At 34.6% G+C, this 18,765-nt stretch overlaps 1 protein-coding gene across 1 annotated transcript in view; it reads right to left on the reverse strand.

Moving 5' to 3' along the window:
- Positions 1–18,765, reverse strand: part of HECTD1 (HECT domain containing E3 ubiquitin protein ligase 1) — a 59,385-nt gene that overhangs the window by 22,004 nt on the left and 18,616 nt on the right. Inside the window, exons 3-23 of the mRNA XM_009993847.1 lie at positions 18,083–18,310; positions 15,040–15,321; positions 14,518–14,788; positions 14,130–14,206; positions 13,944–14,042; positions 13,479–13,593; positions 12,741–12,915; positions 11,212–11,350; positions 10,842–11,012; positions 9,607–9,829; positions 6,348–6,611; positions 6,154–6,230; positions 4,697–4,831; positions 4,318–4,464; positions 3,861–3,955; positions 3,357–3,462; positions 2,240–2,374; positions 2,015–2,154; positions 1,172–1,495; positions 595–761; positions 236–412 (exon numbers count right to left, since the gene is read on the reverse strand). Coding sequence (XP_009992149.1) covers positions 236–412; positions 595–761; positions 1,172–1,495; positions 2,015–2,154; positions 2,240–2,374; positions 3,357–3,462; positions 3,861–3,955; positions 4,318–4,464; positions 4,697–4,831; positions 6,154–6,230; positions 6,348–6,611; positions 9,607–9,829; positions 10,842–11,012; positions 11,212–11,350; positions 12,741–12,915; positions 13,479–13,593; positions 13,944–14,042; positions 14,130–14,206; positions 14,518–14,788; positions 15,040–15,321; positions 18,083–18,310 — 3,547 coding nt within the window. The remainder of the gene's footprint in view (positions 1–235; positions 413–594; positions 762–1,171; positions 1,496–2,014; positions 2,155–2,239; positions 2,375–3,356; positions 3,463–3,860; positions 3,956–4,317; positions 4,465–4,696; positions 4,832–6,153; positions 6,231–6,347; positions 6,612–9,606; positions 9,830–10,841; positions 11,013–11,211; positions 11,351–12,740; positions 12,916–13,478; positions 13,594–13,943; positions 14,043–14,129; positions 14,207–14,517; positions 14,789–15,039; positions 15,322–18,082; positions 18,311–18,765) is intronic.

An 18,765-nucleotide genomic window follows, 5' to 3' on the forward strand; every position in this document is an offset into this window, starting at 1 on the left:
ATTTTAATTAAGCAAAACTCTAGGAAAGTTTCATTTACAGCAAGAATTTTTTTTTCATGCATTAAAATGGAATTTCACAAATGGATCACATCAATTGTAGTATCTGAGATCTTCCTCCCAAAAATATTTAGAATTTTACCAGCTTCAAGGCACTACAGAGGAAATACTTTAATGCCACCCATTCCACATGAACTAATCATTCAGACATTTACAAATTCAGGCAATTTGTGCTCACCATTATGTAATTCGCCTGTAACAGTGCCTTCACCCTGTGGGCTTCCATCCTGATCCCTCCATTTCCAATCAATTCCTCTGATTACACGAGCTCCTGGAACCATGTATTTCAAGACCTGAGAACGAACTAGACGTCGCTGCCTTCGCAGATTTGCTTCAGCTTCTTTAGCAGCTTTTCCTACAAGAAATGTAAATGTAAATGAAAAGATGGAAAATTATTGAATGGAAAATGATTTTGAGCTTAAGTTTCTAATCAAGTTCCACTGCAAAAGTTATCTTGCTTTTTTCCATTTATTTTTATACTGTATGTTCATTAGCATTTTAAGAGAACAAATGGCATGTACACATTCTTTTTCTTACCGAGCTGATCTTCACATACTCCATTCACAGTGCCATAAAGTTCAAAGCCAGACAAGGAGAGGTAGTGTGTTTGCCCACTGGCATTCTTGCCCATCTGTTTTATTCTAACATGTCTCCAACCTTGTTTCTCATCTTTTGGAGGATCTAAAGGCCATGTTGCTGTAGACCTTTAAATTTATTAAAAAGAGGGAGTGGGGGACCAGAAAAAACAAAGGGAAAAAAAATCTTAGTACCAAAGCAAACAAAACCGTAAGGCTGATCACTTATGAGTAAAATCAGAAACCAGCCGAGGATATAAGACACAAAAAACCTATTAACGTTAGGGGCAAACTCCGCAAGAGTGATAACACTACCGTTTTCTCAAGAAAACACTGAATGCAAGATTTAGAATTATGGAAAAGCACAAGTGCCATTATGTGAACCATATAGAGAACTTACAAATTGCTTATTTTCCAATTTAGATCACCTACCATTTCTTTACAGTTATGACACCTACACTACACATTATACTAATCTATAGCCAAGTACATTTTTAACCGAGCTTAGTTTTATGAAGTGATAGAACACACTGACATACCCTGGTTCGTTGAGACTACAGTCATCAACATGAGTATACAAAGTAGTCCAGTTCTGTCCATCCTTAGATACTTGGAAAACCCAATTTCTGAGAGCAGATCGTCCGTAACCCCGAGCATGGCGTAATGTGTAAGCTGATGGTATAACCCAAAGGCCAAGATCTATGGCAAACCAAGCATTCTTATCATCATTAGTATGACAATTGAGAGCTGAACTGTCACGGCTTAGGATGTCTTCCAAACGGCCATAAGGCAGATTTCTTCCTTCTGAAGATGTAACCACTACTAACCCATAGGCTGCTGGATTTACCCACTCATATGCAGTTCTATATTAAAAAGAGAAATGTACTGTTCAATTACTACTTAGATTTAAAAAAACAAGTATCAGTAACATTTGTCATCTACTGCAAATTGTATATTTCAGCTGAATTTTTTACAAACCAAATTATTAATACAATTATAGATCATTAGGTAACTTTAAAGATGTTCCAAACATCAATTTACTATGGTGGTTTAAAAAAGCAGTAACACACACACAAAAACCCACACAAAACCAAATGAAACAAAACCATAGCAAACAAAAACGAAGACAGAAACTTCCCTATCCCTTAATTTCTTGGGTAAGCATATAAATTCTTAACACAACAGATTCATATTTTATGTTATTTAAGTAGAGCAAAAAGAAATGTCATTCTGTTGATCAATGGAAGAGGCAAAGATAACTCCCACTCCCCAAAAAATCGTAAGAGATTTCATTTCATTATGAATTCTCTCTCCTCACCCTGCCCTAGGGATCACAGTTTATTGTGTCTGACTTCAAAATACTTAGCTTTGAAGAAACTCACTTTGCATTTGTCCCAATCCAGTAAATAATTCCATTTTCATCAAAATCATGTTGATGCCTGAACACAAATGTTTGGCCTTCACGTAGTTTTCGTACAAAAACAAATGAAGCCCGATCAAAGTCGTACCATTGCTTTGCCACCTACACATGAAAGAAAAGAAATCAAGTGTCAGAGATGCAGAATGCACCCTTTCCTTGTAAACTCTGTGTGTGGTATTTTGCTCACCATTTTCAGGAGATACTGTTCTAGAGATTCAACAGTTGCCAGTGGCTCCATCTTCAGCATTCTACCAGTTCGATCTATTAAAGATGTCTCCCCTGAGGCACGTTCCAAACGAAACCTCAAGCGCCTTGTTAGTATCTGGAAGAGTAACTAAACATTAATGCAAGGCTTTTCTGTTTAGTTTTTATAATCTAAAGAAAAGCAGTATATTTCACTACAACAGTTTTAGTGGCAGATTAAATATTTTGTTGCACAACTTAAGCAAACTATACTTTTTAAAGCATTAAATAAGAATAATTCCCTAGTGCTCAATTTTTTCAATTAACAAAAAAATTCTTTAATGTGACAGTCAACAGATAAGTCAATTACACATTCAAGTTACTGTTTTCTCACTTCTCTTGTTCTTTCATAGGTTTTATTTCCAAATCTTGTAGACTAGCAACTACAATATAAAGTTTGAAAATGCTTTTCCAAAATACTCAATAGCAGCAGTGTTTTTGCAACCTTCTGCAACTATTTTGCACTAATTTAACATCAAAATAGAAATATTCACACTTCACTGCTAGCTTGCAAAATCCTGAAGTGTGCTTTTAAATAGAAAAAATTAAGGCTCCACAAGCTGGATAAAAACGTGTCATATTTTTAGCCAAATTGCAACTTTCCTTAAGAAGCTGTTGCTCCTCCAGGTGCCTTGTATTACCAAATGAGCACACAACCCTAGGAGGGACCCTTTTAACCATTATAGTTCATCCCTAGTCATCATAAACAAAAATGTCTTTGAATTGTCTTCAACAAAATGCTCATTTGAGTGGTAAGGATAATGACTAGGTGATAAATTGCCATATAAGGAGAATAATTCTTGAAGAGAAAGAAAGAATACATAATCTCTTCACTCAAAATTTATTTTTACTTCACAGTGCAAAAGTGACAGTAGACAAACACCCAAATATTTAGGTTAAATGTTAGAGAAAAGAAAAGCCAGAAAATTGTGTTGTTTTTACCTATATCCACCTTTACAAGAATAGTCTTCACACAGATGTGTGGTAACTTGTCCTGAAATTCACATATAACTAATTTTTGTATCACTCACTATGATATTATGTTATCACTGTACATTTACCTGAAGATTATAAGTAGATCCTGGTGTATCATACAAGTGGAGAGGTAGACGTTCAATAGATTCCAACACTGCTATCAATTTCCTAATTAATGCAACTGCTGGACGACTGAAAGTGAAAAGTTACAACGTTGCTACACAAGAAAGATAAAAAAATTCTACAGCATCTCAGATAATAGAACCCAGCTACCGTAGTACCTCAGCATGCTACTGGTATCATCTCTCTTAGTCACACGGTTACAACACAGTAAGAAAAATATTTCTCTGCAGTGATGAACAAGCCATCTTTATATAAGTCAATAGATGTACATTCAGTACAGCTGACTGTTACAGATAGAAATAATTCAGTAAAATTTTCAAGTGCTACTTTTTTAAGACCAAATTTTCTACTCCAGAGAAATAAAAATGGAAATGGAAAGAACAGTTACTTTGTCTTTAAATTATTTTAAACATACCATACTGTTTCACAGATAAAAGGTTTTTGGGCTTTTTTTGTTTTGTTTTTACCTTTCATCGTCTTCATTTTCACTGAATGCTGTTTTGAAAACGTTTATTCTCTCTACCAGTTGACTACAGTCTTGCTTCACATCTAAATCGACATTCTAAGAGAAACAAAAAAATATTTCTAATATAGAGCAATATATTCATTCTCTATACTGCCAAAAATACCTATTTAGTCTCACTGAATTCTCTACTTAAAATCTGTATGTGACAAGCTAAATTGTATCAGCCATTAGAACTACCTGGTGTTGATTTAAAGTTTTGTTTAATGCCTTATTCAAGTTAAAATAATCTATTGTCATAGCATATATTCAATGTGTAGACCACTAATTGGAGCAAGTCTGGCTGACTTTTATTGAGACACAAAAAGCCACATTTATAATAGATTTTTTTTAATTAAGGCACATGCCTACTTTTTTTTTTAGGAAGTTTTTCTTCAGAGACTTATGTTCTATAAACTCACATTATTTAAAACTGTAAGCAACGATTGGACTAAGCCACTACTGCACATTTCGTATGGAGAAATAGTATTCTCATCCTTCAACAGAACAATTAAGTTTTCCAGAGCAGTCTTCATTAAGTCTCTCCAAGTATTTTCTCCTTCAATACACTAGAAGGCAAAAAGACAATTACAGTGAATGAAGATAACAGTTTTTACACTTCCTTTGTTTGAAAAATTATGTCCCAGAGAATTATGTAACTACGAATGACATGCATTTAAAACCCCCACATTTTAAACAGGCATATTGCAACTTTCCGTTACATTGTCATAGACTAGTCTGAACATTAGTATGTGATTTCTACTGACATCACACATTATAAATTAAAGGAGGTACACATACCTGTCTGTTTGCATGAAGTTCCCACGCAGACTCTAACTGGGTTGCTATATTCCTGAGTGTTACAACTACTCCTCGAGGCATGCTTTCAACAGCTTTAAAATGATCATCATACAAATCTCTCGCCATAGTGCGTACCTACAGACAGATTTTGATAATCAGATGTCATAGCTCTCTGTAATGAGACTACTTATTCTCCAAAATACTAGGAACTTTAAAAAAGATGACCATGATGCATGAACAGAAGAACCAAAACCTATAATCCATCATGAAATGCAAAGGTTGTAAAAGGACAAACGTACAGGAGAAAAAAAAGGACATATACATAATCTTACGGAAACTAAGCTTATCATTATATATGAAGTTACAGCACAAAGGCAGGAGAAAAGACAGGACTCTCAGTCTGTAAATCTGTTTCTTTGGAACTGCTTCATGTATCTGATAATCTTTTTAGAGGTGAGTTTAAGGGGTTTGTATATGCTGTCTGAATGCTCTAGTCACATTCCTTAAACCAACTCAGGTAAGTCTCTGTGTGACCTTATGGTAAGAATTACTTTTTCTACAAAGTATAGATCACACAAGATACAGATTTGATAAAATGAGTTATTATTAAGAAACATTTTGTTTACAAGAAATTCCATAAAAAATCTTTCCTTCTCATTATCATCAGATGTCCTACAATAATGTTTCCCGAGCTATGCAGTGCAACCTCAGGTATGCAAGAGGACTGCCTCACTTGTATCATTCCCTCTATCCTTGTTCACACAGCATTTTAATTTCAAATTTAGTGTCACATTTCCTCAGATCTAAGTGTCCTTACATGCCACAGATTTTTGGTACAGAACATATCAGCTGCACTGACAGAAACTGTAAGAGAGGTCAAGACTGAGGATGAGCTTGTGCCATTGTCATCGGCTGGCCATAGAACATACTGTTATTTTGTGTTTTTGTAAAAAGCTTAATACTTGACTTCTTAGTTCCCTCAGTTTGTGAAGGAAAAGAAGAATTTTAGAAAAGTCTAAAATGAGGGTGTTAACACATTTTGCTTCACTACCACAACTGCTACTAACTGTTCACTGCCATCCCCCATCTGTCACTATATCCAGTCTAAAATTAGTATCTGAATGTAATGGATAAAAGTTACACCTTCTGCACAACTGTCATATTGATCATAAAGCCTTTTTGCATAAGAAAAACCTACAGAACAATACAAATATAGATCAGAAGGATTTTATTTGTTTTCCTCTAGAAAAGAACTGAATTTACAAAAGACAGTTGGACAAAAGCACCTGCAGAAGTGCTTTGTTCTGTATGAAGATTTCCCCTTCAAGGTTTGTATAAAACGGTGTCCCATTGAAAGCAGAAATTTTAATGCTCTAATAGGCAAGTACAACTCCATTAGCCTGCTATAAAATAAAATCAATTAAATTTAAATATGAAATTCACAAGTGTTTACCAACCTTTTGCTTTGTCTTCTCCAGTTTAGATTTCAGCTTTCTTCCTCTTTTGCCTGTCCAACCAGTCACAAATTCTGACCCTGCAACACATTTTTAGAAAACCCACAATTTCTCAAAGGTATGAGAAGCAACAAACTCCCAAATTACCTCATATACACTTGTTCCTACCTGTACATAACACATACCTACATACTTACCCAAAGAGGTTTCAGCTGTAAATGAATGCTTTGTTCCTCTGTTAGATTCAAACACAAAGCCTGGCAGATCTTCTTTCAGTATTGTAGCTTGCTGGCCATCAGAATTGTGAATAGCAATTTCTCCTTCTTTTAAACAGGTGAGTGACCAGTTTCCCACAGTAAGTTTTGATGGTCCTGGTGCCGATAAAATTGGCTGGCTTGTGGTAGATGGTTTTACTTGGCTTCGAGCTCTTTGCAGCTTCTCAAGGAACTCACTTCTACTTTCTATTTAAAAAGACACAAACATATTTTTTCTTCCAACAATTGATTCCACCATCACATATCTCAAACTTTATTTTTTTTTAAGAGCAAAACAACTGAGTACATTCAATGCAAAATGAAGTTTGAAATTAAGCATCTTAAAGTGTTCTAAATTTCTTCGAGTAGATTTCCATACTCCAACTGTGATTTATTCCATGACCACATCAAAGTGGACAATGGAACTCTTGAATGGTGCTACTGATAGATGTATTAATTAATCTTTACAGCTATAATAGGAAGATCAAATAAATTCATTATAAACTTCGTCTTGCAAAAAAAATTTCTCATTTTGGCCAGCATGAACTATTCTCAAAGGTGAGGTCTTAGAAATAGGAAATTAAATTAATCCTCCAAAAGGAAAACAGCAATCAACTTCATAGCATAAAGCAAGTGGAGAAAAGACACTGAAGCCACATAAAATCCAGATAAAAATTCACAAAACTTTACAGTTTGACAATCAACATGTGCTAAAAGTAAATTTGAGCTGAAGTAATAACTATTTGTTCAGATACTGTTACAAGGGCGCACACACAAAATTTTTAAGAGCTATACTAAAATATCTGTTAATCTCCTTTGTTGCACCTTTATGCTCTCAGAACATGTTATCCAATACAGTGACTTTGTTAATTCAAGTGTAGGAATGCGTAAGTAAACTATCTTGAAATTATCTCAAACAACTACCTCAGCTTTAATTAAATAACATTTTGATATTGTAGCAATTAAAAGGCTGCATACTACATTTAAATTTTAATTAGCATAATTTCAACAAATTTGATGAGTTCATAATTCAAAAAATAAAAATTAAATATAAAAATACAATAATCTCATTAATATAAAGACTACATCTCAAGTTCAAAGTTAACAAGTATTCTGATCTTTCAGCATACTGATTTGATAAAGAAAGCTTTTGTAGTCCACGCACTTGTATAATTGCTGTTTTCCTTTTGCTGCAATGATTTACACTGTTCTTAAAATTTGCCATTTTTATTGTTGTATAATACAAAAATCAAATAATCTCTCTGCAAAAGTAAATATGAATCCTTAAGTCTTAACATTCATTATTGCATAAAATTAAAAGCATCCAAAGAGAAGGTTTATAAAATTAATTCTGAACTTTCATATGCAAAATTAAAAACCTGTTAATGAAGTCCTCTCAAATTTCCATAATTATATTTTAACAAATTTATTATATAGCATGTTGCACTACAAGTGCAATAATTATACATGGTTGGAAATAATTTTACGTTCCCTTTGACAGAATTTTGAGACTCAATTGAAGCTTCAAAATTACCATTACATTTCAATTTTTGCATTGAACTTCTATTTTTTCTAAAAATTCAAACAAAACAAGTATTAAGCTGATGTGGAGAGGGGTGAGTACAGACCTTCCAAAGATGTTCATAGCATATATATTTCCCCCTCCTGCCCCAGCTTTCATCATGCAATACACACTGAAAAATTCCGTTACCCAACCCTCTATATTCTTGACAGTCGTGACATTACTAAAAAATTTACCATGAGATTAATCAGTAATGATTTAGGAAAGCAGAACATATAGTAAAGCTCAGGACTTAAAGATACTATTCTGAGTCTATAATGTATTGTACTAACTTAAGTTAAAGTTAATAAATACTAGTTTCTTATCTCTAATGTAAAAGAGAGGCTGCACACACTTAGAACTAGTGTTTAAAGTTCAGGCAGATTACACTGCAACATCAGCACTCCTAGATGTCTATTTAAAAAACATATGCTAGAAGACTAGTGCAATCCTACTTTAGCTCCTTCCCTCCCATAATATCCTTGCTAAGTATCTCTTAAAAAAATTTGGATACAATTTTTTTTAAAGACTGACAGAAATATCTTTAAATTCCCAATTACAACTTTTTTAAAGTTCTTTCCACTCCAAATTCATCCAAGCCATCACTGTTCCACTTGCAAAAAAACAGTAAAATTCGAACCCCACTCCCATGTCATTTGGATGGAAGTAAGCAGAATTGGCATCTGGAGCCTATAAGAATTTAATAAATGAATCCTCATGAATCTGCTTAAAATTATATTGAATCATAAATAAGTATCTAAACATAAAAATCATTTACCTTTTAAGGTATTTGCCTTTTTAAAAGAATGCAAGAATACATTTTCTGAGAAAAAAATAACAACCAAACAACTCTAGAAGTGGTTTCCAGCTTCCCATAATATAGAAACACACTATATCATTTAGTTTTCAACCCCCAAAACTGATGGACAAAAATAATTCGCACTTCATTTCTATCCTGAATCATAATATGTTCTGTTATTTCATTCAATGGCTTGTTGAAAACATAGTAATATTGTAAAGCAATATTTGCAAAGTATTTTATGTCTGCTGGTTCATAAAAGCATGAACTGTTGCAAAAAGATGAAACAATAAAAGAGGGTCATTTCTGCACCCAGAACAAGCTGTGTATTCTGTACAGAAAATTAAAACCACCTGTGCATTGCCAGTGCATAAGGTCTGTTCCCTTATCCTCTCTCCAACAAACAGTTAAGACACTGTAATCTGTTTCCCAATCTCAATGAGAAACTTTCCATTACTTTGTCTTCAAACACATGCAATTTCATTCTGCTAGCTAGAAGCATACAACAAATCACCATTTCAACCTGCTTCTCCTGGGACGGCCACTACAAAGTGCTTTTAATGACTGGGGTGAAAAAATTAAGTATGCATGGAGAAGAATCAAAACAACACGAAGTTAATACACTTTTACTGGCAAGATGTTTACTTAACACAAGGAAGTCAAGTTATGGTCACATGCTATCTGATAAAAAACATCACAATTAACTGACCACCTTCCACCTGTTTACATCCTTTACTATTTAGTAAGCCAATTCCTGCAAAACAAAATAGCTCAAATCAAATTATATAAACAACTGTAACAGTCTCAAAACTTAACTTGGACTTGGATTGTAAAGAAACTACCTGAACTATCAGATCCTCCTTCAGGGCTGCCACTGGAATACATTGTGGCCAGTTTTCCATCCAAAATAAATCTGAACCATCCATTACTACCATTAGATAACTCCAGGGCTGCAGCATCACTCCAGATATACAGGCAGTCCCTTCCCCTAATGATTGACCAATCTCTCCAGTGATATGGTTTTCCCTGTTGCAGTTCTTTAGCATCCTCCTGTGGTTCATCCTCCTGTAATAAAATTGCATTAAATAAAACAAACAAAAATCCCCAAACAAACTAAAAACACAAACCAAACAAAACAACCCCAAAACAAACATAACACAAACACTTAAACAAGGACTGAGGAAAAAAGAATTACTCAAACCAAAAGTATAGGAACTATACTATTTGTTTGTAAAACGTATCTTTTAAAGTATTCTTTAATACAATAAGGTACTTAAAAGAAGAAGCTTCCTTTCAGATACCATATTATCTAGTCAACAACAGCCTACTGACTGGGACATCCACCTCTGTTCAAAACTTGTACTGTGAGAAAAGAATTGCATAATGGTTGAGGTTGGAGGCCATGTAGTTCAAACCCTTGCTCAGGCAGGCAGGGCCACCTAGAGCCAGCTGTTCAGGACCATGTTCAGACAGCTTTCTAATAGCTAATCACTAAAAAAAAAAAAAAAAGAAAGAAAAAGCAGCCAACCAAAAAACCCACAACCTCCAAAAAACCCCCCAAACAACCCAAAACACACAGTAAAAAAACTTGACTATACACTTAAGGCTTAACTATACATCTTAACTGAATGGATAACAGAAGCAATCTGTTACCAACTCAGTTGATCCAAGTCATCAGTAAGTGGACTACTGAAAATTGGTAAGTAACTTCAATATGCACTTAAGGTTTTCATCATGTAGAAAATAATTTCTATATGTATTTTAAATATATTCCGTAACAATGTTTTTAAAATTACAATTATTTGATGCATGTACATTGAAGGAGATGCACTCTGTTCAGAAACTATTAATTTAATTTAGCAGTAATTTTAAAAACACTAGTCCAAAACAAGTGTTGGTGAATTTGACCACAAGTTAGTATGAATATGAAAACTCAGCAGCTAATAATGTGCTAGCAGAAAGCACTGACTCAATAACTTAATTACCTTGCCCTGGACATTTTTGTAACAGTGAAAATTGTACTAGACAGGTTGGGTTTACAGGAACAAATAAATACAGCTATCAATTCTGTACTTACCTTCTCAGGTTTAGACTCCTCTTCATTTTCATCATCAGATGACGGTCCTGCCAAAGTTGACACCTTACTAATTACACCAAGTCTAGCCAGCTGGTCTAGGAAAAGATCACCACCTTTATCCACCAAATCCCTTATGATTTGCAAGGCTAGCAAATGGCCATCATCATCATCCTGTAATACATTGGAATGGAAAGGAAATAATAAAGGAGATCTATTTAAAAGTATTTTTATATGCTGAAATTCACACATGGTCACAGATGGATGCTATAAACATTTTAGAATAAGTTATTAACAAATATGCAGAATCAATGAGCATAACCCCCTTTTTTGCATTGGTTTCATAAAAGGACAACATTCTCTTTCTTCCTACCTCTTGATCAAGAACTGTAGCTGTTATCTCAACCAGTATCGTGGGCAAATTGTGGCCAGCATCAGAGTCACAAACCTCTTTCAGCAGTGCCTCAGAACAAAAGTGTATCATTTTTCTAATGAGGGCAAGACTTGCTTTCCTTTAAAAGAGATTATAGAAAAACAACAAAAAAAAGATTCTTACAAAGATGAAGCAAGCAGTAACTAAAGCAACAAGCACGAGATAAAAATGCTTTTGCACTGCATTTATGCATGCTTTCAAAATAGAAAAAAAATATAAAGAGTTTCAGTTCTTATTCTTGGAACCAAAACAGATTATCTCTAAGAATAATTCACTTACTGATCTTTTTTTATTCTACAGCACTATGAGTCTAATGCATTTTTCTCTCCTCAAGTCTTCTCTAAGTAAACCTATCTTACATTGTCTTTACCCACTCTTAGTTATGGTAATTCACTTCTATACACTCCACCTTCCTTCCCAGGTATCCAGCCTTCTGTCTCATACTTCCCATGTTTTGGTGAGATCACTGTAGTGTTACAGTCTAAAATTACTATTAGATCATGCAGCCTTCCATATTAATAACTACCATTAATTTGTAAGCCAATCGCTTCTGTATGGTTAAAGCCAAATTGTTTATTTGACTGTCCTTTAAAACATTATTTACCTGATTCACAAAGAAAACTTCAATACAGAGAGCCAACTACTTCTTTCCACCCTCTCCAGCAACAGCTAACCACACACAGATTAACATAGTTTCTTATTTGTTTCATTTAAAAATGACCTAGCTTATGGTTCCCATCATCAGCTCATGTAGAGTCTCTCTCCATAAGTGTCCCATTTTATCTTGTATTTTCAACCCTCAAAGTACCTATAAACACTGGGAACACAAATAAGAGACTGAGAAAATGTTATATTTGTAGTGTAAAAAGCTGAGGGGTTATGGTCAGACAATTTCTCACAAGCATTAGGCCACCTACAGTATTCCTTTTTAAGTATTAAACTAGATTACATTCTTTTAATTGTCTCAGTAAGAGGCAATTTCTCCACTTGATTAACACTTAAGCTGTTAAGAAGTCTTCTAAAACCTCCTAAAATAGTTTTTTCCAGTCTTTATGATTTTTAGATTACTGTATTCTGCTAACACTTCACTAGTTTTCCTACCCTAAACTAGCAGTTTCATTACAACGGCTGCAATCAAATACACGGTATACACAGCCTATACAAGTATGAACAACATAGTCTTTCATCATAGCCTAGAGCAGATTTATCTCTCCCATTTCTGACTAACCATATTTTTTCCAAGACACCACTTCCCCAGAAAGGAAAAAATGCTACTGAAAATACTAAATAAAAATCAGACTTGAAATGAATAGAACCACTTCTACTCAAACAGAAATACCTTTAAATGTCACTTGCATTACTTCCTCTTTTAGATATTATATTTTTTACTGAAAAACACCTTGGCTTTTTTAACAGAGTGTATTAAGAAGTTAAAAATATTCAAGGAAATTGTCTGTCATGACTACTACCTTATTGAAGGCAACATAGTTTGTTGAAATGTTTGTGCAAACACAGGCAATAATCTTTTCAAGTATATGGGTGCCATTTCTGGATCTCCTTTGGGTTCATTACATTCTTCTTCATCCTTGTTTGCATCCTTCTTTTTCTTCTCATCTCCTTTGTTAACAGGACACATCCAGTCCCCTGGAACATATTTTTTCCCGAAATGTTCAATGGCAAAAAACAACAAACCAAACAAAGAACCCCTTTAAAGAAATATAAGAGCCTAAAAATATAAAATTTATATGTGCAAGACTTCTTGAAGAAAATTGTTGGATAACAAGTACCACCAAAGACTGCTCACAAGTGAGGCTCAAAGTCCTTAAAGCCACCAAAATATGAGTAACTTAAGCACCTGTGGCTTCAGTGCTACAAAAGCCTCACAAGAAGTGCAGTTCCTACACAGAAAGATAGGACGCCAGAGAAGCTACCGAGGCTGACAACCTCTGAACCCACAGCAAAATTCCTGTCTAGCCCTATTCCACAGCTGAAAAGCACTATGCCACTACTTGTGTCCAGTCAGCCATTTCTTCGATTAAGAGCATCTAAAATATTTTTTCACATGTACTTGTCAGGTTAAAGAAGGTTGGTCAAAAAATACAATTTTAAAAATTTAATCTTAACAGAGTAAAATGTTAATAATTTAATTACTTAACATACATAAGCATTTCTACTAGCAAGGGCATGGAATTAAAAACTGCACTCACCTGGAGACTGAAGAATAGCTACTACTTCACTGTGTCCTCTTTCACGAGCTTTATCTAAAGGAGTTTTCCCATCTTCATCTCTCAAATCAGGATTTGCACCATGTCGTAAGAGAGTCTGAGAACAAATATTTTTAAATATGAAAAAAAGCACTAGAATTCCTTCTTCTAATGTAGTAAATGTGTTTCTCATTTATCTTTCCTGCACTCTTCCTCATGCTTGTAAGTAAAGGTAGAACATTACGTACTTTTTTATCTGTAGAGCTAGTATAAACCTACTCTGATGCATATTACTGCCCTATAACAAAAAAAAATCCACCTGTATTTTGATAAACAGTGTAAAGAACATGTAAATATTTGACAATGCAGATGTTAAACATACTGCATCAAAGACAGTTTGTACAGAACTGTCAAAAACAGAGGAAGTCAGTATATAAGGCTTTCTTACAGTACCAGCTTAAATCGTACCTTTGCTACCTGAGGTCTTCCAAAACATGCTGCGTAATGCAATGAGGATGATCTCTGACCTCTGTTAACATCAGCACCCCTTTCACAGAGAAATTCTACCTGTTAACAAAGAAAAAGGAAGCTATTTTTTTTCTCTTTCTTGACATAAATTGCCTAAGTTTTTAAGATTCTGTAAAACTAATTTACCATTTCCTGAGTTCCAAAAGCTGAGGCCCAGTTTAAAAGAGTTTGTCCTACATCATCCATAAAATTTACTTCAAATGCTGAAAGACAATTATGTAAAACAATTAAATGTCTCAGAATTATAAATTAAACTTAATCAGTGTTTTTCAAGTAAGTGATAGGTCTTTAAAATAATTAAACATCCTCAATAATTCTAAGGAATCATTTATGCCCTGCATTGCAATTTTAAAAAAAGTAGCATAAGAATAAACATTAACATAACCTGTTGAGTATTTAACAAATAAGTGAACTTGTATATAAAGAATTACAAGGTACTATCTAAGTACTTGTTATGACACCAGAGATGATAAAAATTAAAAGACACATTCTTTTTCAGAGTGTTTTTGCTTACCTCCTGTGTCAATAGCATCTATTAGTGCATCAGTATCCTTACTGCGGATGCAGTCTATCAGCTGCCGATGAGAACGCTCACCAGAACTATCCAACCTTCGCAATCCGGGGATTCTGCCGGTCGATCCAGCGCTGGATTTTGGCAGGGCTTTTCTCCCTTCGAACAGTAGCACCAAAAGAAGATCTACTAACCGCATGGTATCCAGTACACATCTCTCATCACCCTGCAACGCACTTTCTATAGAATCTGGAAGTTCAGATCTTAGGAGATCCTGGAAATAATTAAAAGTCTGAACAATAAAAAATATACAGGGCTTTAGAAAATACTATCATAATTGGATTTCATGTTTCCTTTTTCCCCTCTTTATAAATAACTTACATATACGTGCTGCATGTATATACATAAAATTTATAAACATACATTTTTATGTATGAGATAGCGACACCAATCTTGCATACATTGAAGTACAAGAAGGGAAAAATTCAATGAGAACAAAAACTGTAGCATAAAAGGATTTCTTACATGTGTTACTACTGGAGAGCCTCTACACAGGGTTGACAACAGGCTTACAATAGTTGACACCTGATTACTTAATTTAGAGTCTGCAGCTGTAGATGGTGCTCCCGTGCTACTCCGTCCAGGTTTGCAAGCTGAAGATGGTCCTGATACTGTCCCACCTGCAGCTGCCATTCGAGACAACAACTCCTCAGTTAATCCATGCTTAGCTAAAGGGGCTGGGTCAACTCCACGCCGTGTGAACCTGTCAGCTAATGAAGCAAAGCATCTCAGAGCTCCATCTGAAACCTAAGAAAGACACACATGAGAAAAGATGAAAAATCTGTTACTTAGGATGAGAAGATGCTATGGGACTATTTCCAAGAATGCTAGACACAGAAGAGGCTGATTTTCCCAGGTTCCCTTCAAAGGCAATTAATGGAAGAGACAGGCGTTTTAAGTCAAAAACTCAGGAGTGCTCTGAACTGCTTACTGAAGGGCTGTACTGTTTCTCTCTGTTGATGATAAATCAAAATCAAATTTCAGTTTAAATTTCAGCACTACAAGCATCTCAACTATATGAACAAAACCCCAAATCAATCTAGAAAAATTACTGAATTGCCAAATGAATACATGTTGGAAACACAATTTAAAAACTTTTTAGTTATAGACATTGTTCTTACAGCAAGCAACTATTTATAATCCCCACTAGCAATTGTCCATTTTGACAACACAATTTGGAATAAAAAAAACAGCAAACCAACTAATCAAAAAACCCACAGCTTGGTATTGAAAAATGGAGAAACCTTCTGGCTGTTCTCATGTTAGAAACTGTTAGAAATGCTTTCTAACAATAAAACTTAAAAAACAACAAAACACCAAGAAAATGCACTACAAGGTTTTACTTCCTAACTTTCAAACAATTAGTGATAACTATAAATGATTGTCCACTGAGCATCTGACCCAAGCCTGATATGCAGGTATTTTTGTGACAATAAAATACAAACTCCCAAATTTAGGTTTGCCACTAAAGAAAAAGACAACAGACCGGGACACTTTGGAAACAAAGCTTACTGATGATCCTCTTAACAATCTAGCAAAAAGTACTGCTGGCCAGCTGCCCAGGAAAGGATCCAACCTCTTTTCATGTTGATGTCACATTTGCAAAAAAACCCCAACAGTATCTATTCTTTACCAAACTCTAAATTATTATAGTTCTTACTCTCTAAAGTGCCAACTTCTAGCACAGCTCATTTTCAAAACTATTATCAGCTATCACATACCAAGAGCTTAAAGACAAATACTCATTAATAGACAGAACAAGATTAGAGTATTAGCTAGACTTCACGAAGTTAAAATCTTAAATCTCCATTAAGTTTGCAAGGACTTGAAAAACACAGTTTCTCCTGAATAAATGCAAAGCCCACTGAACTTCTGGCATGGTTCCTGCATGCCAAGCATTCTGATTTATCACTACTCTTTTTTTTTTTCTTTAACTTGTAATGGTCACTACTAATGTCCTCTGGCATTTTGCTCCAGTTCCTTAACAGCATGATGGATAAACAATTCCGCCAATCTTTATGTAATCTGTAAATACTTAATGGATTTTTACCAGAACAGCTCTGTCAGAAATACACAGGTTCAGCATATGTAACACACCATATTGTAGCATCAGTTTACAAAGCAAGAGAGTACTGTGGAAGGTATTTACATTTCTTGCAAGTTTAGTAGAAAGGTTAAAAAACCAAACTTTTGGATAAGCTGTTCTTAGGTCCACATTTATTTGGTCTGAACTCTTCTCTCAAGTTATGTTACTAACTGGAAGCCTACACAAAAAGTGACCAAATACAATAGTGTAAAAGGAAGGGCAGTAGGGGAGGAGGAGAAGACCAAAATTTTACAAAGGAAGTTACTGGACAAATCTGTAATACACATCAACATTTATTGTATATCCTGAGCCTTGTTTGACACAAAACACTTTTCTCTGGGATACAGGTACAGATTTACTTACTGAGTTATTCTAATCTCAACCACCCTTATCTTTAGCTTAACTGCTAAAAGGTAAGTTAATTTGAACTCTCCTTCATCTCCTTCAGATCACCAACATTCCCAGTAATTGTTTTCTCTCAAAAACATTATAAATCGGTAAACAGTTGAAATTTTATAGACTAAATTTCAGGATTAGCTTGCCTGAGACAATCAGTGCATTAATAAAGTTACATAATGTCTAAAAAACATGGCTGCTTTTTCTGAAATGGCTAGTGTGACAGTCTCCTGATGACGGAGTCTTCCAAAAATACTGAATAATACATTAAAAAATTAAGCTTACAGGCAAAAAAAAATTTAGTCTCTCAAACATGATGTGCTTAATAAACCAGACTGGGGGTAGGGGGGGAGTTGTAGAGAAAGGAATGAGGACAGAGGTGGAGACTAAATGGGGACTGAGAACGGTATGGACAAGAAGGGCCTAGTCAGGGTACAGCAAGAATTTGGCTAAATAGATATCGCAAAGCACATTTCTAAGAAGATTAATTTCCTCTAGGATTCATTTTCTAGATTTTAAAAGAACCATTTAATCTCAAGTTAATAAAACTGCAATAAAGAAGCAGTGCAGCTTCTATAGTGGTACCATTTAAGCTGGCTTCCAATGTAATATTTTAGCATTTACTGTGGATGTTTTTATTGCTTCTCTTACTTTGCCAAAAGAAAAACAAATCAAATTGATTTTTGTCTCTTATTTGTGCTCAATTTAACAGTGACTAAGGTGCAGACATAGAACAATAATTCCTTCAGGAAGTATTTCAAAATCCAAAATGAAAAAAATCACACAACATTTTTCAGTAAAGTTTTCAATGGTTAAATTAGATCATATTCACACAATAGTGCTTGCAGTAAAGTGTTAAGCAGTACTTTTGCCCTTTTGTCTGGACAGCTGTAAAGGAAACTATCCATATATAACAACTACTATGTAAACATATAGTTGTAGAAATGATATACAAATATCTAGGCATTCATTTATTAAACGTAATGAAAATTAAATTCAAAGTATATGGATCAACTATTACATTACCTGATGGTCTTCATGTTTTAATAAACTAGACAGTGATTCCACACAGATCTCTAATGAGGAATCCTGAGGCTCCATTTTGCCACAGAGTCTGGATACTACAGCCATAGCCGAATGCAAAGTATCTTTATGAACAAGGTGTCCACTGTCACGAATGAATGTCAGAACACAATTCAACCCTCCAGCTTCAAACACAGCTCCTGACTCACGGGTACAGATTAATTCTAACACCTATAACAAAACAATACTTAATTAGAATGAAGTACGCATTACAAGTCAGTTATTTGTTTATATCCATCTACAGAACTGGTTAAGAAATTTAACAACAGAACAAATAAACACCACTTTCCCTCAACATCCAGCAAGGGTCAAGCCTCCAGTACTCTAGTAGCTACAGGTTTCTTAAACAATACAGAAGGGAATACAAGAACATTCATCAATAGCATGGTCATAACAGGTGTTCATGAGAGACAGCTAGATAATAGCAACTTTTCCTGGGAGAATTGAGTCTTTGGATAAAACACAAGTGAGAGCTCTGAAACTTCCGAGAGTCCTGTTACTCCAGTATTTCAGTGGATGCACTTTTGAGTAGAATAGAACTGATAAATAGGAAATGCATTCATAAAGTATGATGCCATGGTAGCCAAGAACTCATACTGTATGCTGCCACATGGACAGGAGTAATG

Source organism: Chaetura pelagica, unplaced genomic scaffold (assembly GCF_000747805.2).
Source record: "Chaetura pelagica isolate M959 unplaced genomic scaffold, ChaPel_1.0 scaffold11, whole genome shotgun sequence".
Classification (NCBI taxonomy): domain Eukaryota; kingdom Metazoa; phylum Chordata; class Aves; order Apodiformes; family Apodidae; genus Chaetura; species Chaetura pelagica.